The sequence below is a fragment of the Protopterus annectens genome, chromosome 9.part0, assembly GCF_019279795.1.
Source record: "Protopterus annectens isolate FY-2018-M chromosome 9.part0, PAN1.0, whole genome shotgun sequence".
NCBI lineage: Eukaryota > Metazoa > Chordata > Ceratodontiformes > Protopteridae > Protopterus > Protopterus annectens.
Genome location: NC_056743.1, coordinates 1,558,168,216 through 1,558,195,585, shown reverse-complemented (window position 1 = coordinate 1,558,195,585; position 27,370 = coordinate 1,558,168,216). Strand labels below are relative to the sequence as shown.

At 42.5% G+C, this 27,370-nt stretch overlaps 1 protein-coding gene across 2 annotated transcripts in view; it reads right to left on the bottom strand.

Annotated features, from left to right (window-relative positions):
- Nucleotides 1–22,366, bottom strand: part of PWWP2A (PWWP domain containing 2A) — a 486,388-nt gene extending 464,022 nt beyond the window's left edge. The window contains exons 1-2 of one of the 2 annotated variants that reach the window (XM_044084503.1): nt 19,522–22,366; nt 19,258–19,362 (exon numbers count right to left, since the gene is read on the bottom strand). In XM_044084503.1, the coding sequence (XP_043940438.1) occupies nt 19,258–19,362; nt 19,522–22,364 (2,948 nt within the window). In that variant the 5' untranslated portion in view covers nt 22,365–22,366. The remainder of the gene's footprint in view (nt 1–19,257; nt 19,363–19,521) is intronic. The other variant, XM_044084502.1, reaches the window with a different exon arrangement.
- Nucleotides 22,367–27,370: the final 5,004 nt, after the last annotated feature.

The window sequence follows — 27,370 nt, the reverse complement described above, 5'->3', positions numbered from 1 at the left end:
TTATAACATGACTTAGCAACAATCACAGAACAAAAATTTATGTTGGTAATAATATCAAAAATCAAATTGGTGCTAAAATTAGTTCTCTTTCTCCCATTTCAGGTTTTACCATAGGGGAAGTGTTAAAAGGCTCCAACTTGTGATGCTGCCACCACTAAAGGATCCACCTGACTTGTCTGTTGTGTTGCTAGTTATTAACTGCCACACCTTCCCTGTTCAGATCAGTGCTGTCAAATTATTGTTTATGTTGGTCAGTCTTCCTGCAGCCTTCTCCATGGCTTCTGCTGTCCTATATTCTGCTGCAACTGCATCTTCTAGTTACCAACAAAGCAATTTTTGGGTACTCTAATTTTGTGGAAAGTAGTTGTGTAAAATCTTACCATAATGGTAGATGTCCTTGCCTTACCCGCTGCAGTATTCATTAATAATGGGATTCCCTGCCGTGAAGCCCTCCATCTGACCAGTTTACAAAAGATTTCCATTGCTTTAAGGTACGCAGAATGTCACCTGCTTACTCCTTGCATGAGGAAGAGTATAAAGGTGATGTTCAGGCATACCATCCCCAGAACAGATTGCCCCAGTAGGAACAGCAGTCCAAGGAAAACCAAGGACAATCTGCACAGCCAGGAAGGGAAAAAGACCAGGGGGACAGAGGGAGGGAGTGACTATTGCAGCGGTGAAGGCAAGGACATCTACCATTATGGTAAGATTTTACACAACTGTACTATGTCCTTACATTCACCACTGCAGTATTCATTACTAATGGGAGAATGCAAAAGCTCAAGAAGAATCCTGATGGCAGCAGCAAAACCACCTCTAGTTCTGGAGATACCATCCAACTGGTAATGTTTGGTAAAGGTATGCACAGATGTCCAGGTAGCAGCTTCAAGAATAGAATTAGCATTCAAGCCTTTAAAAAGGCACCAGATGAAGCGACAGCTCTAGTGGAATGAGCCTTAACAGAAGAAGGAAGGCTCTCACCATGAAAAATGTAACAAAAGTAAACAGCCTTTGAAATCCAAGTAGAAATAGTTTGCTTGGAACCAGCCAAACCCAAAGACCTAGGATGAAAGGAAACAAACATCTGGTCAGACTTCCTGATAGCTTTAGTTTTATTCAAATAAATTCTGAGGTGTCTATGCACATCTAAAGTATGTAGCACCCTCTCACTCTCAGACTGCGGAGAGGAAAAAAAGGTAGGCAAATTAATACACTAATTAAGTTACAACTCATTAACCACACTGGAGCATAAAAGAAGGATTAGTACGCAAGGACACCCTGTCCTCATAAAAATCAAAAAAGGTGGACAAGCCATAAGGGCTTGCAACTCAGACACCTGCCGGGCAGAAGTAAGGGCTAACAAAATAACTGTCTTCCAAGAACAATGTTGCAAGGAACAGGCTTACTGGGAGGTCTAATATTAAGGATGCCTTTAAGAAACTGCTTAGCCTCAAATCTAGAAGCTACCGGGGGAGCTAAAGGCAGACAAGCAAAAAGAGCTGATAAGTGGGCCTTAACAGAAGAATAAGCCAAACCAGCATTGAGCAACTCACTCAAATAAGAAAGAACCAAAGGAACATCCACAGAAAGTGGGTCCAGGTCACGAGAAAGACACCAATTAGAAAACCTCTTCAATTTAGACATGTAGGATTTCCTAGCCTCCTGCAGGACCTGCAGCACATCCTCAGAAAAAAGGTGTCTGAAGAATCAAAACCCTATCACCCAGTGTCAGTTGAAGGTGGGGATGGATGAGAGACCCCTTGTCTAGTGTGAGGAGATCCACCCTGTGAGGTAATTTGTGAGGATTGCCCCTGGCGAGATGTAGAGGTAGAGGGAACCAGTGCTGTCACGGCCAAAAGTGAGTCACAAACAAGATTTTGGGAGCATCCTGTTGAATCTTGAACAGGACTCTTGGAAATGACAGGAAGGGGAGGGAATGCATAAAGAAACATCCCCTTCCAAGAAAATGAGAGGGCGCCCACATTCCAGACCAGAGGACCTGGGACTCTGGCAGAAAACAGGGAAGTTGTTTGTTCAAAAGGGAGGCGGAAGTTGTTTGTTCAAAAGGGAGGCAAAGAGATCTACTTGAGGAGTACCCCACTGGTGAACAATGTCCAGAAACACATCCCTGTGAAGCATCCATTCATGTGATTGAGTTAAGGATCTACTCAGACTGTATGCCACAACATTCCAATTTGAAGGAATGTAAACTGCCTGAAGAGTCACACGATACTGGATAGCTAGATCCCATACCAGAAATGCAGCCATCAAAGAAGGTAGGATTTCATACCCCTGTTTGTTGATATACCACATGACTGTGGTATTGTCCGTGAATACCTTGAGAGGCCCTGCACTGAAGAGAGGATAAAAGGCCTGAAGAGCCAGCAGAACAGCCCTCATCTCTTTGATGTTGATGTGCTCCTTCCATGAAGAGGCGACCACACTCCCTGAACCAAACTTTGCTCCCTATCCCACATCTAAAACATCTGTGAACACAGCCTGAGAGGGAAGTGGAGGCTGAAATGGGAGCCCTGGACTCAGAGACAACTGCTGAATCCACCACAGAAGTTCGACCTTGAGACATGGGAGAAGAGGAACAGGAAAGTCCAGAGGATGCTCATGCTGAAGCCACCAACTTCAGAAACCACTGGAACTTCCTCATGTGGAGCCTGGCCAGAGGAAGCATCGGAATGGTGGAAGCCATGAAACTCAGAGCCCTCAGAAACTCCCTGGCTGAAATGGAGGCCAAGGGAAGAAGAGTTTGAAAGAAAGAAATAAAGTTAATGCCTTTGGAGGAGGCAGAAATGGCAGCATTGGCACTGTTTGAAATCTGCAACCCAGAAAAACAAGATCTTGAGAAGGAGACAGGGAAGACTTGTTGAAGTTTATTGTGAACCCTAAGCTCTGAAGGAAAAATGGTAAAATGAAGATTTTGCAAAAAGACCCCTGGAGAAGGCAGCTGAAGCAACAGGTCATTCAAATAAGGAAAGATTTGGATCACTTGAAGCCTGCAAAAGGCAATCACAGGAGGGAGGCATTTGGTGAACACCCTTGCGGCAGTAGAAAGGCCAAAGGGCAAAGCACGGAACTAAAAATGTCAGGAAGCAACAGAGAAATGCAAAAATCTTGTGAAAAGAGGATGGAGCAAAATATGGAGACAAGCATCCTTGAGGTCAAAAGACACCAGAAAGGTCTGAGGTAGCAAGAGAGGAAAAAGGGACAACATCCGAAAGGAAGGCACATTCAGAAAGGTGTTCAGATGGGAAGGGTCTAGAACAGGCCTCCAAGTACCTTCTTTTCTGGGACTAGAAACAGTCTGGAATAAAACCCCTTCCCCCTTTGGGACAAAGGCACTTCTTGAATAGTACCCTGAAACAAGAGGTCCCAAAGAACCTCTGGGAAAAATGGAAGCTGTTCCCAAGAAGACTGAGGAATGCCCATAAAAGGAGGACGGGAAATCCGGACCATGAAGTAATCTTGACGAATTACTGAAAAAACCCACGAATCCTGGGTGATCCAGAGCCAAACAGGAAGAGAAAGACGAAGAGACAGAGGAATGCAGCTGGGAATGGGGGGACAGTCAGACAGCACCTGGTTTGTCAGGAAAGGAAGATTTAAGAAACCCAGCAGTTTGAGTGGCTTTTGCAGGAGGAGTCCGTTTACCACCCTTTTTACCTTTAGAAGGAGGGCGAGACTCCCTACGAACAAAGACTGGCTTAGAAGGGTAGTTACGCTGAAACTTAGGCACAGGAGAATCAAAGACATGCTTAAGCTCCTGTAAAGCCTTCCCCTTGTCCTGAAGAGACTTAAATAAACCAGCAGCCGCTTCCCCAAACAAAAGACTATTATTTATTTATTTAACATTTGTTGACTGGGTTGTTCCATCTGGGCTGAGATCCTTTTTCAGAGGAGACCAAGGGAGGAAAGCTCCAGAGTTACAAAATATATGCAAGTTACAAGAATAAGAACATTTACTAATACACAAAAAAAAAAAAATAATACCTAACAATGTAAAACATTATCCAGAGGAACATCCAGCAACTTAGCCTTAATATCATAAGGCAAAGGCTGAAGACGAAGCCAGGAATATCTCCTCAGAACCGAGCCAGGGCAGCAGCCCTGGAATGGGCATCTGCATCATCATAACTACACTTAACAGAATGACAAACAACCCGAGAGGAAGACTCAAACAAGGAAAAAGAGCTGAAGATTTACCCTCAGAGTCCAGAAGATCAGAAAGAACCTGACAGACCTGAGAAAGAAGAGCCAAGACATACTTAGAAATATGGGTCTGATAATTAATAGCCCTAAAATCCAGGGTAGAAGTATAAACCTTCTTACCCAGCCTATCCATGGTCCTACTGTCCTTGTCAGAAGGCAGGAACTTGGACGAAGGAAGCAACTGAGATGGCTTATCAGAGGCTACAGACACCACAGGTCAGCAGCAGGACATTTAAATAAAAAGGAACAATCCTCAGGCACCCTGTAAAACCTATTAGACTTCCCAGGTGCAGGGGTCGAACAATCCAGCACTTTAGAGGCAGTAAAAAAAATATTCAATAAAGCAGGCAAGACAGGAGGATTGGCCGCAGGTTTAGAAGATTCCAGTTGCAGTAATTCATAGCATCTCTTATGGAGATCTGAAACCTGGGCACAATCCCACTTAAAAAGGTCCATCATCCTAGAGAGTATCCCCAAAGGACAGAGGGATTATCAAGAGTATGAGAATCCTCCTCGTCACAACCATAGTCTAAAGGAGAAGGAATCTGGGTACAATAAGCAAGGGAATCATCAGAATCCACCTTAGAAGAGTGGAAGTCTCTGGGCCTTTTAAGGGAAGAGGCAGACCAAGGAGGAGCAGGAACTGAAATCCCTTGAGGAGACCACAAAGACAGTAAAGCATTAAATAACCCCTGAGTAAAGGCCTGCCACTCACTTTGTGGATCCCTAGGAGCAGAAGAAACCTGGTTAGTTTTCTGTTTCTTCTTCAAAGGGACATCAATCCTGGAAACGTGAGAAGGCCTAGACTCAGGACGGCATTCCCCAACAGCAGTAGGGCCCTCTTCCCAAAAGGGAAACTGCAGAACCCCATTAGACCCCTCAGAAACAATCAACCGTGGTTCCCTCTGAACGCCCAACAAGGATGCCTTCAAAGCCCAGGCGGACGTCCTGCCTGCCAAATCCTCACCAGCCTCCAAACCAAACGCGGTAGAAAAATCTGACAAAACAACCGGGTGAACCTCTGGGTTCATAATAACCTCAGGAGAAACACCCAGCAGAGGCTGGACAGTGGAAGACTCCGGCCTTACCTTATGCACCTTCGTCTTCCCAGACGGCTGACCCTCGGGGCAGGAAGTTCCATCCATAGTACCCACAGCAAGAAGCTTAAGTCACTGGTTCTCAAGGTACAAGGAAAGGGAAGAAAGCCTACTACGAAGAGTTTTGGGGACAAACGCCTGACAAATTGAACAAGACGTATGGTCGTGAGCAGCACCAAGGCAAAAAAGACACATCAAGACGGTCTTTATGGGGAATCAGTCTCCCACACTGAGATTTACCCTTCCTAGATGACATTAACTCCAAACAGTACTAAACAAAACAGAAAAGCAATCGAAAACCCATCTGGGTACTTATCTCTGACTGTGAGGGCTCCAGCAACAGGAGCAAGCACAAAAAAAGCCAACAAACAGAAAAACGGATGTATGCACCAGACCGGTGGTTAAAACAGCATTCGGACTGGCAGCATAAAAGTTCTGAGGATGGTACGCCCGAGTGTCACCTTTATGCCCTTCCTTACACAAGGAGTAAGCAGGTGACGTTCTGCGTACCTTAAAACAACAGAAATATTTTGTAAACTGGCCTGACGGAGGGCTTCACGGCAGGGAATTCCATTAGTAATGAATACTGCAGCTGTGTGGTGGTGCTGCGGTAGCGTTGTCGCCTCACAGTAAGACATTGTCCTGTTCGATTCTCAGCTAAAGCGTCTTCTGTGTGGAGACATGCGTGAATGGGCGTACCTTCGTTGAAGGTTGTGCGTCAGGGCTGGCAACTCAGCACGTAAAAATCTACTGCCAATCATTAGTGGACCGGAGTTCCGCTGTGGCGACCACTAACCGGGAAAAACCGAAAGACACAACTGCAGCGGTGAATGTATGGACATCTTGAGATATTACTACCCGAGACAATAATTATGTCTGTACATACAGAAGGGTTATAATTATAATTCTTTATTTACTGTGACGTTTGCACAATTTTTCCTTTCAACTAAATCTGCTACAGCCTGTGGCTAGGTGAACAATTTGTCTGCAACTTTTTTTCCTTTTGGATTTTACCCTTTCAGAACAAGTTGAGTTCAAAGTCTGATATGGAATATTTCATAAGAAAAAACAGCAATATCTTTATTTAATCTAGTCTTACATTTATAACCTGGGCAATTTATTCAAGCCAAACAATATTATCTTTATGTTCTTCACACTAATCACTGCTGCAGTAGCCTTAGCTATACAGGTTATATCATGCCACGGGTATAACAATCAGCTTCCAAAGCTTCAGGGCACCTTCCACGCACCATAACTGTCAAGCAGTTTGAGCTGCTGAAGAGTACACTCCTCTGAGGCTTTTGAGGATTGACAGTTGCCTTGCAATTTCCTTAGCTAGGCATAAAAGTTCCCTTTGAGGGGAAAACTTCAATTTTCTTATTTTTTTACTGATGTTCTGTTATTTTCCTCTGCAGGAAATTTATTTTAAAGCTATAAAAGTGCTGTGTTTTAATGGACTATCTCCAGGCTATAGCACTCATTGTTTCTGTCAGTTTAAAAGTAGTGCTATCTGATAAAACATTTTCTGTGGAGAAACTGTATTTTTTTAACTTAATGTTGTGTGGCTACCATGGTGTGTGTTTATTTTATTTAATCTACACTTGTTTTTATGACCAAGGAAATGTATGAAATCCAAGCAATTATCTTTTTTTCACTTTGATATCATATTAATTTTGCAATTTTAATCTGCAAAATGAATTCAGCCATGTATCAGTATTTTACTGTAATCTGTTCATGAATGGACAAAATAATCATCATAGAGCTCAGTAACAGTTCCCTGAGCAAGCATACTGAAGATGACAACTCTGTCAGTTTTAATTCATTTTGTCATTTATACTGATAGTGGAAGCTGTGATGCAGTACCTGGAAAATATGATTTACTTATTACAGAGTTTGAATTTACTTATGATAAAGATCACATTATATTTGCTGTACAATCTGTGTTAGGGATTAACCATGGGTGGAGAACAAAAAATATTGGGTTATTAAGACTTCTAACATACTGCTGCCTCTAGAACAAACTGAAATCCACCTAAAGTATTCCAATTCAGTCTGCTAACACATCGGCATAAGTAGTTTACACAGCTAAATTTCAGGTAGTTAAAATCCCTTCAGGTTTGCATTTTGATGACTTCTATTTTACAAGTTCAGTTAAGAATGCTCATTAAAAAAAATGGTTGCAGCCTATGTGGCAGCAGCTGCTTTGGATCACTACAGAAAAGTGCACTATTTGTCTTGTTTTTCGTCAGAAACAGAAAACAGATTTAAGGGCAAGAAATGAAGGTATGATTAACTACAATGCTGAGAATCTTCTACAATCCTTGGCACATCTACAGAACAAGAATTGCTGTCAGAATGCTGTTCATCAACTTTAGTTCCACCTTTAACACTTTCATCCCCTAGAATCTGTCATCAAAGCTAATCCAGCTGGGCATCAACACCCCACTATGTAACTGGATACTGGACTTTCTCATCAACAGACCCCAAAAAATATGTCTGGGAAATACTACACTGAGCATGGGTGCCCCTCAGGGCTGCATCCTGAGTCCTCTGCTGTTCACCTTGTTGAAACACACCTGCATGGCCAAGCATGAATCCAACAAAATCATCAAGTTCGCAGATGATACCACTGTCGTAGGTCTTGTCAGAAATGGTGAAGAAACAGCCTACAGGGATGAAGTGGAACCTCTGAACAATCTGACCTTAAATGTAAGCAAGACCAAAGAATTAATAGTGGACTTCAGGAGGACTCGGGAGATGCATCAACCTCTGGAAATTAAGAGGGTGGCAGTGGAAAGAGTCAAAAACACCAAGTTCCTGGGGGTGCACATCTCAGACGATCTATCCTGGACGACTCATATTAGCCACACAGTGAAGAAGGCACAACAACGTCTGCACTTCCTATGGAAACTGAGGAAGGCAAACCTGTCTCAGTCCATCCTCAAAGCCTTCTAAGGGAGGACTAGAGAGCATCCTTTCAAACACCATCATAGTTTGGTATTGCTAGGCTTAAAATGGCTCGCAAGGGCAGTTAGCTTAGTACTAATCAATGACGATAACTGCAAAGCATCTGACCGCAAGGCTCTCCTGAGAGTATTGAGGACAGCGGAAAAAGTCACTGCTTCCTCACTCCCATCCACGGATGATCTGCAAAAAGACTCAAGTGTGCGGAAAGGACTAGGAAGATAATCAATGATGCCTCTCATCCTGCCCATGGCATGTACTTCTGTCTTTCCTCAGGCAGGCAGTATTGCAGCTTACACTGCAAAACATCTAGACTGAACAGGAGCTTTTTTTCTCTATCCATAAGGCTGCTGAAATTGAATGCTAGGCATGGCAGTGAAAAATTAGATCAACATGCCACTTGCTATCAAGTATCAGCTACAGTAATCACTCTGGCAAATTGCCTCAATAACTGGTACAGTTAGCCTGATTTCTTATGCTATTACTTCCTAAATGTGCAATAGTCAGGAGTGAGTCACCACTCCATGCAAGTGCAATATGACATCAGAATACATCACACTACAACTGATGAAGTGCAACATTCTAAGCAATCACAATGTGAAGTCATAGTATTGCAATACCTATTAGTATAATGTTGTCCAACATTTTTATGTCCAATTAAAGTCTTTCGGCTTTTCCCAGTTAGGGGTCGCCACAGGCGGATCACTGGTCCACTTATGATTGGCAGTGAATTTTTACGGTGTCAAGTTGTCAGCCCGGTGCCCAACCTTCAGAGAAGACACACAAACACACACCTACCTGTATGTCTTGTAACATTCAGTCGACCGCATGGAGGACATGCAGACTCCACACAGAAGGCATTATAATAACTTATTGTGTTAATATTTTAACTATTACTGTATGTGCATTAGTCTTATTGTCATTGTGTGTGTTCATTGTTATGCCTTACACAGGGACCAAAGCAACGTAATTTCGTTCAGGTTGCACTGCTGTATATATATATATATATATATATATATATATATATATATATATATATATGATCAACAATAAAGTTTACTGTGACTTTGATTCATGCATGGGGGAGGGTGACAGCATACGGCAGATTCCTTTATTATATTTCAGTACCACTTTTATTAATTACTGCATGAGCAAATCTGAGTCCCAAGTTGTTTTCTTAGTATCTGGCTTTTCAGCATTCTTTTTCAATGGATGACAACTCTCTCATCAGGTCTGTAAAAATGAAAGGATATACAAACTGAATTAGTGACAAGCATTCTGGATCTCTAAACTCTGTTTCACTACTGGCATGGCTACCAATATCTTCCAGGCCAAAAGAAGCATCCAAGTAACCTATTTATCATCATTGGGGCTTCTGGCAATTAACAAAGCCACTTTCATCTTCATTTTTTTAGTACTCTGTATATTTCATTTATTTGCCTTGGAATTTGGCCAGGTCAAAAAGATACTACCAGGACAGAACATTTCCCGCTCAGTACTTACACTTTTCTGGGAGACAAGTGAAGCTTACTAGCTACAATGCACTCTAGCTGGCTTTCACTCTAGATGACAAGTACTGAATCTCCAAGTCTATGAAGTCATGTCCTTAACCAAGTACTGAATGTCAAAATGTTATCATGATACTCAAGTGTCATAAGAGATACTGAAGGACTTCTCCAAGGAGATACAGGAAAAACATTCGATAATCCCACCATGTGCTGTAGCATGGCCAAGATGAAGTACTTCCTCAGAGTGTTCACTGATGCTTCCACTAGAGCAGCTGCTACTGGTTCTGTATGAGGAGATTTCATGGCTTAGGCTCCAGTACCTTCCTGAGGATGTGAAGTCTAAAATCGTGGACACTCCCCTGGATAGTCACTCTTTCGGTGGTCCGGCTACTGATGACATTTTCAAAAACCTTCAGGAGAGAAGCAAGATTATGCAAGATTTTCAACAAATTCTCTGTGCTGTTTACAAGTTCTAAAGTACATTTGTGTAAAATCTTACCATAAGACTAGATGCCCTTCTCTTCACTGTTGCAGTATTCTTTATGTAAAGGATCTTCTGCCAAGGATAGCCCAACATCCGACTCATATACCAAAGCCTTTAGTTCTTACAGGTGTCATACATCTCACACATGTTCCCTGTACAAGGAATAGGGCATAAAGGTGCCATACAAACTTACACACTGAGAAATGAAAAAACCTCAAGAGGAACAGAATGTTCTCAGGGACAAGGATACATGCGCATCCAGAAGGAGAAAAAGAAAATGAGCCCCTTGGCCAGGACTAAAAGGTACATGGCAAAGGGTTGAACAGAGGGGTAGGAGGGAGAGAGTGAATTCTGCAACAGTGAAAACAAGGACATCTACGGTTATAAGATTTTGCACAACTGTGTGTCCTTCCACATCACTGATGCAGTATTTTTTATGTAAGGGAGAGTACAAAAGCTTAAGAGGAAGCCTGGGAAGAGGAAGACCCAGAAGAACCCTCTACAAACTCATACAGGATAGCCCTGGCAAAGTCTGCCCTGACAATAACAGCCATCTTGCAATATTTAGTGAAAGTATTAAAAGAGGACCAACTAGCAGCCTCAGGGATGGGATTGGTAACCAGATCGTTGAATAAAGCACCAGGAGGAGGCAACTGCCCTACTAGGATGTGCCTTTACTGATGACATCTTCATACTGATGACATTTCCCATGAAGAGAGTAACAAGATGGTTTGCTTAGAGACCGTCAATTGCGTAGTCCTGATATAAAAGGAAAGAAAAACCTACTCAGGTTTGCAAATAACTAGTTTTCTCCAAATAATATCTGAGCTGTCTATGCAAATCCAAAGTGTGAAGAACCTTCTCATTAGCAGACTGCGGAGAAGAAAAAGGAAGGAAGATGAACAAACTGATTAAGGGACAACTTACTGACTACCCTGAGCAGAAAAGAATGATTAGTAAGACAACCTTGTCTTTATGGAAAACTGAGAAAAGAGAGATAGCCATGAGAGCCTGAAGTTCAGACACTTTTGACTGAAGTGAAGGCCAAAAGAAGAAAAGTCTTCCAAGTAAAACTCTGTAAAGGAATTGAAGAAGCAGGCTCAAAAGGAGCCTTAGTCAATTTTTCAAGAACAAAACTGAGGTCCCAGGAAAGTAGAATAGGCTTCCTGGGAGATCTGATATGAAGATGCCTTTAAGAAATTGCTTGACCTCAAATCTAGAGGCCAAAGGAGGATTCAAGGTCAGATGAGCAGAAATTGCTGACAGATAATCTGTAACTGAAGAATATGCCAACTCAGCATACAGTAGATCACACAACTAAGACAAAACCAGAGGTATCACTCAGATAGGCAAGGCAGACATCAGACAGAAAATGCTTACATTTGAACATACATGATTTCCTGGTAGTAGGTTTCCTAGCCTCCTGCAGAACCCCGAAGCACATCCTCAGAAAAAAAGTGCCTGAAGGGTATTAAAACCCTATCACCCACAACATCAGCTGAATAGTGAAAAGTGAGGATGGATAACAGATCCTTTGTCTTCAGTGAGAAGATCTACCTAGTGAGGCAGCTTGTGGTGACTGCCTCTGGACAAGTGAGAAAAAAGAGGAGGAACCAATGCTGTCTGGGCCAAAAGGCAGTCACTAGCAAAATTTTAGAAGAGTGCAATTGGATCTTGGGCGTCCACTTTCCAAGCCAGGGGACTTGAAAATCTGGAACAGAATAAAGAAAGTTGTCTGTTCACCACGGAAACAAAAATATATACCCACAGAACATCCCAGCAATGGGCAATGTCCAGGAGCACATCTCTGTGAAGCATCCATTTGTGAGCTTGTGTGCTGCACCTCCTCAAAGAGTCTGCCACTATATTGTGCTCCTGTAAAGAAGAAAAAAACTTCTGAAACACCCCCCCCCCCACACACACACTTGTTGACATACCACATCATTGTGATATTGTCAATGAAAACTTTGAAAGCCCAAGATGAAAGAGGGAAAGAAAATCCTGAACAAAGAGAAGCAGAGCCCTCATCTTCATTATACTGATGTGGTGTGACCTCTGATGAGGAGGCCAGAGACCCTAAACCTTGAGGGGACCACAGGAGGCACCCCACCCCCTGTCTGAGGCATCTGTGAAACTTGAGCATGAAGAGAAAGCCCAGGGTTGACAGCAAATTGATGAATCCACCACTGAAGCTCGAAGTTGACACAGGGAAGGAAAAGTACCAGGAAGTCCAGAGGGTGGCATTATTGGAGCCACACTGATCTGACGTACCACAGAGACTTTCTCATATGAAGCTTGACAAAAGGGAACATGGGAATAGTGGAAGCCATAAACCAGAGAACCCTGAGACGTTCTCTGGCAGAAACAGATGACAGAAGAGGAAGGGAATGGAAAAAGGCAATTGGAGAGAGAACCTAAGAAGCAGGTAGGGATGCCAGGATGGGAACCATCTGAAGCAGAGGAAAATATGATCCTGGGAAGGGGGTCAAAACTGATTTCTGGAAGTCTATGGTAAACCCAAGAATCTATAAAAGAGAAGTAGTAAACCTGAAATCCTGGAGCAAAGTGTTGGGGGAAGGAGCTTGAATAAGCAGATTCCCCAAACAAGGAAATATCCAAATTCCTCAAACCTTACAAAAAGCAATAACAGGACAGGAATGATGCATTTAGTAGATACTAGTAAATAGTAATAGTAGTAAATAACCCTGGGGGCAGTACTAACGTCAAAGGGCAAAGCACAGATCTAAAAATGCAAGGAAGAGACGGAGAAACATAAAAGTTTTCTGAAGACAGGATGGATGGAGATGTGAAGGTATGTACCTTTGAGATCCAAAGAAACCAGAAAGGCCTGGGGTAAGAGGAGGAGAAATAAAGTTTGCAGAGGACATCCAAAAGGAAGGGGATCTTGATGTTCAGCTGGGAAAGATCCAGAAGTGGTCTCAAAGTGCCCTCCTTTCAGGGGACCAGAAACAAAAATCCCTTCCTCACCTGAGTAGGAGGCATGGCCTGAATGGTGCCCCAAGCCAAAAGAGAATGAAGAACCTCTGGGAAATGAGAAGTTGAGGAACGCCTGAAAAGGGAGGAAGGGATTTTCAAACCATGAAGTATCCATGATGGATAATGGAGAGAACCGAAGAATCTGAAGTTATCCAAAACCAATTTAGAAAAGAGAGGGACAAGGGAACCTAGCTGAGGGCAGGAGGAAGAGAAATGTCAAATATAAAACAGACTTATCCTGGAAAGGAGGTTTCTGTGAGGTAGGAGTCTTGAGTCGACGAAGGAGGAGACATGCCCAGAACCCTTCTGGCCCTTGAGAGGAGAATGTGATTGCCTATGAACAAAAAGAGAAAGGAAAAGAACAAACCCCAAAGAAACACTTATTCAAAAGCACAGCTTGGCAACCAGCACAGAAGGGCATTCAGACAGACGTTCAACAATGCTGCTTGTCCAAATGCCAAAGAAGTCCTGAGGGTGTGCATCCCTACATCACCTTTATGCCCTACACCTTGCAGGGGAGCATGTGTGCGACATACAATGCCTACAAGAACTAAAGGATCTGGTACACTGACTGGACATTGGACTATCTTTGGCAGGAGAGCCCTTACGTAAAGAATACTGCAACAGTGACGTGGAAGTACATCAATCTTTAATGAAAAAGGAACAGCTTTGGAAGAATAGAAGAAAAAAAAAAGGAGGTCTCAAAGACAAACCCAAGTAGGAATTTAAGGGGTCAAAAATGCCATTTCCTGACAAACCAGCCTCCTTGTGATTATCAGTCCCTTCCTCTCTCACCTCCGTCTACCCTAACTCCTCTATCAAATAAACCTTTCTTATCAATTCTAGTCTGGGAATCGATGACAAAAACAACTGGGCTCTTAGAATTCAAATCTTCCTCAAAGATCAGACATCCTTCCCGTTCCATCATGCCAAATGCATTTAATCCATCCAATTCTTTAGAAGAAACCACAAAATTAGTTCCTCTCATCAGAAGGGGATAGGGTTCTATTCAACTGATTTCCTGACTCCTCAGGAAAAAAAAGAGAAAAATGGGAGACCCAGACCCTTCTCAATTTAGTTCCAAATTTAAAAATGTTTACCCCTGCAGTCTCTTTTTCTCCATGATTCTGCCTCAAGCTTTCATAGTATTCTTGCATATAAAAGATGCATAGTGATCACAAGGAGCTTTTAAGTTTCTTTGTTTTGAAATATAATTTTCAATTACATGCTTTGCCCTTTGAGACTTCTACTGGACCAAGTCTTTTCCCAAAATGCCTAGCTTTGGCTGTTGCTTTCTGCATACTCCAGAGAAAATAGATTTACTCTTACTTATGAAAACCTGCTCCTTCTGGCTCTCAAGATCAAAAAGCTTCTTCTGGACCTCACAGTTACAAAAAAAAAATGTTTCACTGTCTTGGATTCGCCTTAACCCTCAAAACATCCAAACTGTTTCTCAGGATCTGGTGTTTCTGGGTTACATGTCAATGACCGCCTTTCTTCCTCATGTCAAAACGATGTTCCTAAAGGAATGCTGCCATTCTCTTATTCTTCTAGATGTGACTTCATCAAGAAATTTCTTAAAGTCACGAAGTTTATGTCCTTCACTACTCTAATGACTCCTTGGAGCTGGCTCCAAATGAAGAAGTTCATTGAGATTTCAAAATGGACGCAACACTGCCATCCTCTGAGCTTCCCAACTCCACTCATCATTCTTCAAGGAGGAGTTTCACTGTTGGATCAACTTGACTGCATTCAAATCCAGAAGTGCTCTTTCTGGTTAATCTCCTCTTGCCAAGACCTTTACACACATACACTACAGTAACAGGTTTTGCACTACTGTGGATTTATGGAAGGATGTGAGCTGTGAAACTCTGTCTGGTGTTAGAGTGACAATAATCATTCAAGATTTATGACAGTAGGCAAAAGGAGACACTGGGGATGTTGTCACACCACAGAACAGGTATGGGGTGTGTGTGTTTGAAAGTGTGCTAGAGGGAATGGGGTGTGTCTGTGCTAACACTGCCACAGGAAAATTACTGATCTGCACTTGCAGTAGTTAGGAACAATTCAGAAAAAATACAAATTAACAGACAATCAGGTCTCTCCTCATTACGGTTAATATGGCTCTGAATCGTAAAATAGCACACTATATAGACAAGGCCTTTTTACATCAAGCCCTCAACACAAGCTGTGTATTTTTTCTGAATCCTGAGTAAAACACATTCCCGCCTCCCATTACTGAACTCAACTATAAATGAGATACAAAATTACTCCTGTATGAAGAACAAAAGTACTGAGAAAAACATTTAGTCCCAAAGATAAAGCACAAGCAGCCAGTGACTGCCTCATCTGACAACAGCAAGGTGTCACTAAAGGTCACACATACAATTTAAATAACTTATGGGGCACACCTAAAATAGTATCCAGTAATATAAAATATGAAACTTAAACGCCAAAAAATAACTGCAATTAAAATTTACTTTCATCAATTATTCTCTCTTTATATAGCATTTAAGACTGGTGTTTCCTCTCTCTCCTCCTTTCTGTGCACAGTTCACAAGCAAACAACCCAATGCCAAGGCACACGAAAAAATGTATGAATGACACAAAACAAAATTCAGAAATATATGCCATAAGCACACAAACACACAAATCTACGCACACATATGCATACTCAACCATCAGGCGAAGAAAGAAATTGAGTGGTGCAGATAATAAGAAGTTGGGATGCATGTGCCCAAGTAACAAATAATCTTTACTGGCTTGCACAACAGCTAAACATCTTACAGAATGTTTTTCTTGACTTAGCATTAGACTATTTAAAGCCAGGTCAGAATAAATGCTGCAAATAGTTTTACTGAAAAAAGATCTGACCGTCTAAAATCCCTGAAAAGGATAAAACTGGTGAGGAAAATGAATGAATCAAAGAAACAGTTCTTGTTTACTTCTGCTTAATTACAACATATTTAGGTGCAGTTAGATTTATTTTGAACTTTTCTAGCACATAATGTGTAAAACTCTGCTGCAACATGTCATAATACCTGCAAACACTAACAAAACTCTCGTAATGTCAAAGCAGTACCTTAACAGATATTAATAGAACACTATTTAATTTTATTAAACATTGTCACTGTACTGCAGCATAACTGCACAGCAAATTTATGGACACAATAAAAGAAATAGGCAGAAGACGATCAATCCCCCTCATGGAGTACACTGAGCAGTCTGAGTAGCTACACTAATTGACAATCACACTGTATAGCAATACTTCAGCCAGATTTGCATACAAAGCAAATACAATATTTTTTAATACTTGAGATGCTTTCTGTCCCGACCTAGCAGAAATAAGTGTCACATCACAGTTTGACAGTCTGAGTAAACATCGTAGCACATTGTAACTTAACTGCCACAATGTATTTTCACTCAATGTTACTAATATTACGTAAACACTTTTTTTTAATAAAAAGGTTTTGTAAACTTTCTAAGGGTAGATTCTCACAAGTCCACTATATATCTCGCTGATATCACTGGTGGAACAGTGTGGGGAGCTGTTCATACACATACACCAGTGAACGCTCTTTCTGCAATTTATATGATCAATGCACTTTTCAGTGATCTAACACAAGAAAAAACAGTATTTTACAAAGACTATAATTTCAAACATCTAGCCTAAAAACAGACGTGAACTGAGAAAAACTACAGCATGGCAATGGAGGCACCACACTTCAAAACTCAGAAAGCAATGCAGTGACATTATTAATATATTTAGCAACTCGGATTAGTTTAGCTTCCACTTTACACTGAATTACAACATTTTAACATGAAGGTGAACTGGTCGAGACCTTTTTCAGCCCTGAGCAAGTCCAAATGCATAATAAACAGATGACAATCATAAGCCCCACAACATTTAAGAATTTGTGCAAAATGAGGCTATGCACAACCATCCAATAAAACAAAATATACAAATCCACTTTGATTCTGCCATGACAAAAGGGCTAAGTAACTGTCCATCAATTTTTTGAAAATGTTGTGCCCCTACTAATTAATTTAGTGAAAGCAGAATACTACGTAACAGAAACTACTAGATGGAGGAATAATCAAGTTGCCAGCTACACCAGAGGTACTCTTGCCATTTCCTGTAAAGTGCAACCCCATCCAATTACACGGAGTTGCACTGCAGCTTTTTTCTCCACTGGTCCCTTACAGTAGTCATATGACTAGACAGCCTTACTGTAGTATTTACCATCAGACAAGCAGCCTTCAACTCCCATTCAAAAAAAAAAATCAAGCAAATCAGATTCTCAGTGAAAAGGTTATCTGCATGCTCCTTGGCCAGAGGCTGCATGCACAGATATCTGATAATCAGTTGTTGTCAAATGGAGAGGACACTATATACAAGCAGTAATTTGTGGGAGATGCACAAAGACTCTGAAGCTGCTGGTGATAACTTAATTTATAGAAAATTAAACACTTAAATAAAGAATTGAAAGTCTTCCTTTTGAACACACTTACTTTAACAGAAGTTGCATCACACAATTTCTTCTTTTGCCAAAGTTAATTACTACACTGCTTGTGTTTTGATTAATCCTGATAGAAAACAGTAGCCAAACGTAAGACAAATTGGCAAGAATGAAAAGGTGCTGATTATATTAAACAATCAAAGCTAACCAGCACCATGTAAACATTCATCATTTTAAAATCAAAATACTGAATGCAAAAAACTTTCATACCAACAAGCAAGAGTAAACACTAAATGCCAAAGTGCTTATTTTCTTAAAAGAAAGCACACAAAATGTTTAACCTTTGTTCTCCCAATGACAGTTAAGCCTCTCCCTCTAGCTGCTCAAGCTGCCCCCTTTGTTTCATCTCAGGAAACAGCACTGGGGCCTCCTCAATCCCCTAAGAATGAAAAGTTAGTGAGCCAGGAATGCTGCCATCTTCCACCTGTGAACCAGGACTTTGTCTTCATGTCCCCAAACTTCCTGCCCATGCACACTCTGCATTTTTCTGGATGGACGTGCAATACGTCTAAGGCAAGACCAGCGTACATTTAAACAGATGATGCAAAGCCACAAACAACCTTACCTCCTACTGTACATTTCTCCCGTCTCCAATGGGAAAATCAGTTCACTTTATGTGCCCCCCTCCCTGAAAGGGAGGTGACTGGCTTACCCCCTTCACTCATCTCCTTCCCCAGCAAGCTCTAGCAGATACCTAAACTGCTAATCAAACTTGATACACCTCGGTCATAATCAGGGTTTTCTCTCTACGCCAAAGAAGCTGGATAAAGAAAATAACTAAGATTAGTAAAGAGCAACAATCAAATAATGCGTTTCGTAAATACCACTGTCAAACCAAGAAATACATCATAAACGTGGATCAAAAGATTGGGAAAACAGTTCTAAGATCCTCCACAGAGACTTCAGAACCCTGGCTTTTGCCTCCACCCTAAGCTTAACTGAATCATTTTCTTAAATAAAATAGCCTTCTGCAAATCGGATCTACTTTGCCTATATTGTTTTAGTGTAATCTTGGCCGTATCAACTAATGTCACGTGTCTGGCCACACCCACAACTCTCACCTAGAACACCTAAGAAGGTGGCAACCCTAAATCTAAGTTAACTGTCTTTCTTTTCGTTATCTTAAGTTTATTACAAAAACTGATTTGAAGCACATCATTTTATGTAGTAGGGTGCAAAAAGCAAAAGGCTGCAATTTGAACAATAACAAACATCTCTACTGTGTTTTGAGAGAATCATCCCCGATGTCAATGTGCAGCCACGATCTTCTCTTAATACAGTAAATGTTAAACGCACAAACACCTGCTGGGGGTGACGGGCGCCTAACCAGTGATCTGCAGCGTACAAAGCAATACTCAGACAAATTAACATTCATATTTGTGCAAATCTAGCGTTTATCACGTGATCACACAATGTACATTACAAAGCATCCTTTCGCTGTGAGTAGCAAACAATTCCCGACCTACCACAATAGGAAACTGAAAGCCGTCCGTTTCCTAGTCTGCATCACGTGTACGCACAGGACGGTATATACACTTGCACACGGCGTCTGCGGAAATGCACCATCCATCCTACAGGAATAAGGCAAAGAAGTATTCGCCTGCAAGCAGAAAGTACTACGACATGCAAACCTTCACCAGCAAAAACTTCCCATGCGACAGACTATAGAACTTTAAATATTTAAGCAACTAGAAATGCAATGTACTTTTTGGGAAATCAAGTTACGTTACCTTCTGGATACGTCCATCAAGACCCCCGAGAAAATTCGCTCTCCCACACGGAAAGAAACCACTACCGCATCTTGGATAATATGATCCAAAGTTACAAGAACCTGTGTCCCAGGCATCAGCGAGAAGCAAGGTGATTCCTCTGCCTTCGTGGAATCGTCCTTGCCTGTGTGATCTTTCTGAGCAGGACCGTCTGTTACAGCCTCGCTAGGAGCCCAAGGACTGAAGGATGAACACTCCTCTACAGCAGACGCTGTTTCCATGGGTTCCTCAGTCACGGGGAAAGAGTCTGCTGTAACGCCTGGCTCCAGTAGCACATCCCCCCTAAACTCCGACACAAAAGTCTCGAGACTTTGCCCTGGTTCTACCATGGTAGTTTCCGTTAAATTTATTTCCGTGACTTGGTCAGTCAATACTGTTTCTTGTTCCTTGACAACTGTTATGTCTTGTTCGGTAATCCCCACAACTTCTTGCTCAACGGCTTCCTTCTCTGTTACCACTACCGTTTCTTGTTCGGTAGCCAACACATCTTTTTGGTCCTCTACCAGTACCTTTTCTAGTGTAGGAGCCAGCACAAATTCTTGCTGGTCAAGCACTACCGTTTCAGTAACCACAACATCTTTCTCGGTTACAACTGGTTCTTGCTCAGTTACCACTCCTGTTTTTTGTTCAGCTACCACTGCTGCTGCTCGTTCAGTGACCAAGACGCCTTCTTTATCCGTTACCACTGTTTCTCGTTCAGTGACCAGCACGGCTTCTTCCTCCGTTTCCATTACCACTGTTGCTTCTTGTTCAGTGACCCACATAGCTTCGTTCTTAGTTACTGCTGTTTCTTGTTCAGTGACCAACACAGCTTCTTTCTCCGTTACTACTGCTGCTTGTTCAGTGACCAACACAGCTTCTTTCTCCGTTACTACTGCTGCTTGTTCGGTGACCAACATAGCTTCTTTCTCCGTTACTACTGCTGCTTGTTCGGTGACCAACATAGCTTCTTTCTCCGTTACTACTGCTGCTTGTTCGGTGACCAACATAGCTTCTTTCTCCGTTACTACTGCTGCTTGTTCGGTGACCAACATAGCTTCGATCTCCGTTACTACTGCTGCTTGTTCGGCGACCAACACAGCTTCTTTCTCCGTTACTACTGCTGCTTGTTCGGCGACCAACACAGCTTCTTTCTCCGTTACTACTGCTGCTTGTTCGGCGACCAACACAGCTTCTTTCTCCGTTACTACTGCTGCTTGTTCGGTGACCAACACAGCTTCTTTCTCCGTTACTACTGCTGCTTGTTCGGTGACCAACACAGCTTCATTCTCCTTTACTAATGCTGCTGCTTCTTGTTCAGTGACCAACATAGCTTCATTCTCCTTTACTAATGCTGCTTCCTGTTCAGTGACCAACATAGCTTCGATCTCCGTTACTATTGCTGCTTCTTGTTCAGTGACCAACATAGCTTCATTCTCCTTTATTACTACTGCTTCTTGTTCATGTTCAGTTACCAACACAGCTTCTTTCTCCGTTACTATTGCTGTTTCTTGTTCAGTGACCAACACAGCTTCTTTCTCCGTTACTACTGGTGCTTCTTGTTCAGTGACCAATACAGCTTCTTTCTCCGTTACTATTACTGCTTGTTCTGAGAAGCTGTGTTGGTCAGTCTCCGTTATTACTGCTGTTTGTTCGGTGACCAACACAGCCTCTGTCGCAGTTACTGCTTCTGTTTCTTGGTCCACGGTGACCAAAACAGCTTCTGTCGCAGTTGCTGCTTCTGTTTCTTGTGCCGCAGTTGCTGCTTCTGTTTCTTGTGCCACAGTGACCAACACAGCTTCTGTCGCAGTTGCTGCTTCTGTTTCTTGTGCCACAGTGACCAACACAGAAGCTTCTGTCTCCGTTATTGCTTCTGTTTCTTGTGCCACAGTGACCAACACAGAAGCTTCTGTCTCTGTTTCTTGTGCCACAGTGACCAACACAGAAGCTTCTGTCTCTGTTTCTTGTGCCACAGTGGCCAACACAGAAGCTTCTGTCTCCGTTATTGCTTCTGTTTCTTGTGCCACAGTGACCAACACAGAAGCTTCTGACTCCGTTACTGTTTCCCGTGCAGTGAGCAACACACCTTTCTCCGTTACTGTTCCTGCTTCTTGTGCAGTGACCAACACAGCTTCTTTCTCCGTTATCACTGCTTCTTTCCCCGTTACCACTGCCGTTTCTTGTTCAGTGATTAACACAGTTTCTCTATCCGTTACCACGGCTGTTTCTTGTTCAGTGACCAACGCAATTTCTTTATCAGCTACCACATCGGTTTTTTGCTTAACCGCCGCTGATTCTTGTTCTGTTTCCATCACTGATTCTTGTTCTGTTACAACTACTTCCATCACTGAGCTGTCAGTTGGTTCCCCGGTCGCCTTCTCCGCCCCCAGCGGCAACGGACTAGGAGCATCGGTTGCAGGAGAGTCCATCACCATCGTCACCTCCTCCACTTTCTCCTCAACCTCCATCACCTGCTCTGCAACTACCGGAGTACTCTCAATTCTGGGCTCTGGTAATAAGGCCTCCAAACCAATGCAAGTGCCCACCTTTTTAACTGATGCCTCAGTTTCAGTCTCCGTACTACGGCTGTCATCGTCTGGGCCCCGGTCAGCCGCCGTTGCAGTGGATTGTGGCAGTGGCTCTACTTCCAGAACAGGCGTGAAATCAGACTCTGGCAGCTGTGGTTCCGCAACATCTGCCATGGTCACTGGGGTAGGATCTGCTCCGGCTTCTCTCCCGGGGGTGGGTCCCAATTCCGGCTCGGCCTCACCTCCATCCCCTGGAGATGCTGCAGTAGCTGCCGCCTCCGCAGCCACGGCCGCCATTTTCTTCCTTTGCTTATCCACCACGGGTGGATCGATCTTCGGCCTTCTCCTCCTGTTGGGAAACAATTGATCGGCCCAATACTGGAAATGTGTTTCGATTGGTGGTAGCCTTTCGTTCCTGTGCTCTGATTTGACCGTGAGCATGCCAATGACAGTGTTAGTAGTAAAAGTTGGGCAGTGCTTATTGGCGAAGACTACTGTCAAGCATGGCATCCTTTCGCACCAGAAACAGATTTACTACTGTACAGGTTTAGTGCAACCCCTTAGATTCGAATTGGTGATTTAAAGCGCCAATCAACAATTTTATTTCCCCCGTCAAACAGAGAAGTCCACCTTTTGCAGTCGAGCGTTTTGTTAAAAGTAGCTTGGGAGTTTTGACCACAGTACCATTTGAATGCTAAAGAGTATGGTACACCACTTCCGCACCTTTTTTTACTAGTGTATGTAAACAATACCAAGAACTGTGACGTGCCCATCTTAAATATTCTACAAAAAAACATTCCGATTAAGAAATGACTCTCTTCGTAGTTCTCAAATATTTTGCTCTTTCTTTGAAAACTCTGCGATTGTGTAGCAAAACTGAAGTTAAATAAAACAGCCCTATAGCTAAAACGTCATAAGTAAATGCAATGAAACCAATTGGGACGCTTTGTCTCTTGTTTTGGCTATGTACCACCAGATTCCCGAGTCAAAAGGCCGAGAACGATGATTCAAATTTTGTACAGTACCAGGCATCCACTTCTTGTGGGTAATACTAATGTTACGTTGTTTCGGGGCAGTAAGCTACTGTACAATCATTTGCTTTGCTGTTCGTCTGTAAAGCTCAGTCAGTAACCACAATATGAAAGCAAATACGTTAATGTATAGCCCAGGAAACATTAGGCTTGTCAATCCTAACATCGTTACTAGCAAATTACTCTTAACATAAGAAAATATCTGTCATCCTTTGTTTATTAAACCAAATGAAGCAAACTGTAATAGGTTTTGTATTAGAACAGTCCCGCACCCGTACCCAGATGAGCAGTAGCAACGACTGCCCGCCCCAAACCCCGCCCGACAACCCTGCGCATGACGTTTATTGTTATTGCACGTCTGAATAAACATAATACCTTATTCATCGAAATGAATATTCAAAACTTTGTAGTTCATTCTCAATGCTGGAAACTACGCCTTAGCTTACATTAATGCAAAGTATAGTATACTATAATAGATTTGTAAATATACACATAGAGTGTTTCCTCACCCCAACAATGCGTCTGTACTGCGTGTATGTAATTTTTTGAACATACACACAAACAAGGTAGTAGAAAAGTTGTTGGTGTTAACAACGTAGTGAATGCACTACGTTAAAAATAGTACATTTAAACATTCAGTCTTATGTATATCTAGGACTGTATCTGTGCATCAGCCAGATACTGGTTACACATTATGCAACGTATTGCACATACAAAATTCCCGCAAGCTTCTCAGTAGGACTTGAATGCAACACATTAGCAGAGGACAAAACCAACTGAAGTCCTTGGTGGAAAACCACACTTTTGAGCCTTCTTCTGCAACGTGGTATGCACGCTAATTAACATCCGAGACAGTTACCCCCCCCCCCCCCCCCCACACACACACACACACGCACACTTTTTTTTAGTAAGGGGGCTTGCCTCCTGCAAAAGCAATTGCTGTACAAAATTATAATAAAACACGGGGGTGCAAAAGCGGTTACTATACAACACTACATAAAAGAGACTTTTTTTTTGTGAAACAACTGTTGCTTTCTTTGTATTCAACAGTTGCATTATTATGTCTGCATGTGAGAATTACAAACTCAATTCAGTTTAGTATTTATAGGTAGGTACTAGGCTATCGGCCCAAGGGCCTAAGTAAGCCTAGCCAACAAGATTCCCTGGCTTACGCCACCCAAGAAAGTTTTTTTCCTGTGCCCCTGTTGAGCAGAGCCACAGAAGTGATCCCGGGGTGGATTTCCTATTTCCCATCCACTCCTCAAGATTTTTCTTGGAGTGTTAATGAGGAACTTTGCTTGACATAGATGGGTAGCTTGTTCCAGAGTATGGGAAGTCTCTGGGACAGGAATCTATCCCTACAGCATGTGTTGTTATTGTGGTGACAAGGTTTACGTCCCTAGAGCATGTAGCTCTGAGGGATTGGGATTTCTTTAGGTGTAGCATGTCAACAGCTCTGGGTTTGACATAGCTTTATATGTTGGGCAGAGAGCACCTCGGAGTAGGCAATGTGCTACGGAGTAAAGCTGGAGTTTTTTTTAGATGGTCAGTGTAGGGCATCTGTTTGAGAACAGTAATCCTCTTTGTGAGGTACTTCTGTGGCCTTTCCAGCTGCTGCAGATGTCTTGAGGTACATTCCAAAAGGGCATTGTACTCTATAATGGGTCTAATGAGTGTCAAGTAGAGGGGAACAATGACCTCTTTTTTTTTTTTCCTGGATGGGAACCCTTTTGTGATGTGTGCCACATAGAAGGATTTCATGACTACTGTGGTGATGTGATTAACAAAGGAGACTACCGTCCACCTGGGTCCCAAGGTCTCATCACACATTCGGCATTAAGTAGACTGCTGCCTATGTGGTAGTTCATGGGTACAGATTTTTACCAAAGGAGATGACACAGCACTTTTTGGCACTGAGCTTGAGGCCATGGCTCTGACACCAGGCATCTGTCTCAATGAGGCCCTTCTGTAGGATGTCCACATCATTTGGGGACTCAACTATGGCTCCTAGTTTGCAGTCATCTGCAACTTCATTAGCCAAAGGCCTTCTGTGTTAGCCTGTACTTCAGAGAAGTAGATACCAAACAGAAGAGGTCCCTGGACTGAACCCTGTGGTACTCCACTTACTGGTTTGAAGTCAGATTTAGAGTCTGCAACTTTTACAGTGTGGATTCTGTCAGTGAGATAGTTGGCAACCCATCTTGTGACATAGGGGATTTATACCTAGTTTAGTGAGTTTAGCTATAATTCCAGAATGGGGGATGGTGTCAAAAGCCTTGGCAAGGTCAAGATAGGCTGTGTGAACCACCTTACCCTAGTCTACGGCTTTGGTGACTGAACTGGGAGGGGTCCAGAATTTGGAGGTTACCAATGTCTTTGTTTATGATTTCCATGATGATACGTTCCATGGCCTTACAGACAGGCTCGTCAGGCTAATAGGGTGATAATTCCTGGGATCAGTGGTGCCTCCCCTTTTGTGGAGTGGGATAACTGTTGCTATGCACCATTCAGTGGGCACAAAGCCTGATGTGAGACTATGAGCATGGTGCTTAGGTGGGGAGCCAGTTCATTCTGAATTTCATGTAAAATGCAGCCTGGGATGTTGTCCATTCCCATGGATGCTGTGTTTTTGGCTTTAGAGAGTGCAGCTTTTACCTACGTAGTTGTGATTACAGGGACTCTGCATTCTTCCTGTATAGATATGGGCCCATTAGGGCGTGAAAGGGAGGTAAAGTTAGCACTGAACTGCCAGGATGTTTGCAATATCAGTTGGTTCTGTAATTTTCATGCCATTGTGCTGTAACTGAGAGCAGATCTGGGTGTTGCCATTGAGATTCTTGACATAGCTAAAGAATGCTTTGTGGTTGTCCCTGGAATCAGTGGCAATTTTGTTTTTGTAGCTAGCTTTAGAGGATCTTATAAGGGATCTCAGCTTATTACTGAGGATGACCAGGGAACTCCTCCACTTAAGGGATTTTAGTCTCTCTTGCAACAGTTTCTTCCTTCTGTTGTAGAGTTTGTTTATGGCAGGGGATCACCAGATTGGCTTCCTTTTTTTTGGAGGATAGCATCTTGGGTCTGTTTAGGATAGCAAGATCCATGCACTCGTGTAAGTGCTTATAGAGTGCATATGTGTAGGATTCAGCAGTCGTAACTGTATTGTCCATCTGCATGGGTGTCATGAAGTTTGCCACTTCTGTCTTAAGAAGCATGAAGTTGGCTTTGGAGAAATTTTTTACCATGGTTTCCTTAATGGGGGCTAGGGGTGGGATGTGGATATCTAGGGTGATTAGCTTATGGTCGAATCTGACCAACGAGGAGTTGACTTCAGGTGTGGAACACCGGTCACTCATGTTGGTAATGACTAGGTCTAGGATATTGTTGCCCCTGGTGGGGGGTGTGAATAAATTCATCCAGGGCATTGGAATTTATGAATTCCAGAAAGCGTTGAGCGAAGGAGTTGGTACATGAGTTGTTTTCCCAGTTAATGGTGGGCTAGTTGAAATCACCCATTATTAAGATGTTTGGTTGAACCCCAATATTTTCCAGTATATCAAGAAAAGAGGAGTAGGAATCCTGTCATGTAACGTCTTGCATTTCAACTGGAACAGTGCAACACTGTGGGCAGCAAATTGGCCTTACATTTGTTAATAAACTCCCTTTAGACTAACAGTTTTTTTTTTCCAGAATGGCACAGTACGATCACAAACAAAGAAGTTATGTCTTAACGTTCCACCTGTGTTGTAGATCTTTATTCATTCATTACTGTTACGGTTCCATCCTCTGAACCGACACAGGCGTTACCAAGCTCGCGCCAGCCAAAAACTCTCAGCTAAGACCTACCCACAATGCCCCTCTCATAGCCTCTTCAGATTGAGTTTGCCCGCCATTATAGTATAGAAGTAGTAATAGTGCTAGTAGGAGGCTCTGTCTGAGCAGATACCTTAACTAATAGGGAAATCCTAAAGTCCACCAGGACTCCAGGCAAAACAGTATTCAAAATGAAATGCTGTACAACAATGGCCAATGAAGTAAACTTCTCTTGGGGAATAGGTAGTGTGGTTAGGTGATATAAAACTTTAAAAGTGCAACATGTATAGCAAAAAAACTTGCATAAATTTCCAGTACTTAAATTGAATGCACTTACAAGATATTCACGCTGTGAATGCAGTTATACCAAAGCAAAATGATGGCTCCAAAGTATCCAGTCTTATGATGGCTTCAAAGTATCCAATATTTTCGGTCTGATGTACAAAGTATCTACACTGACGA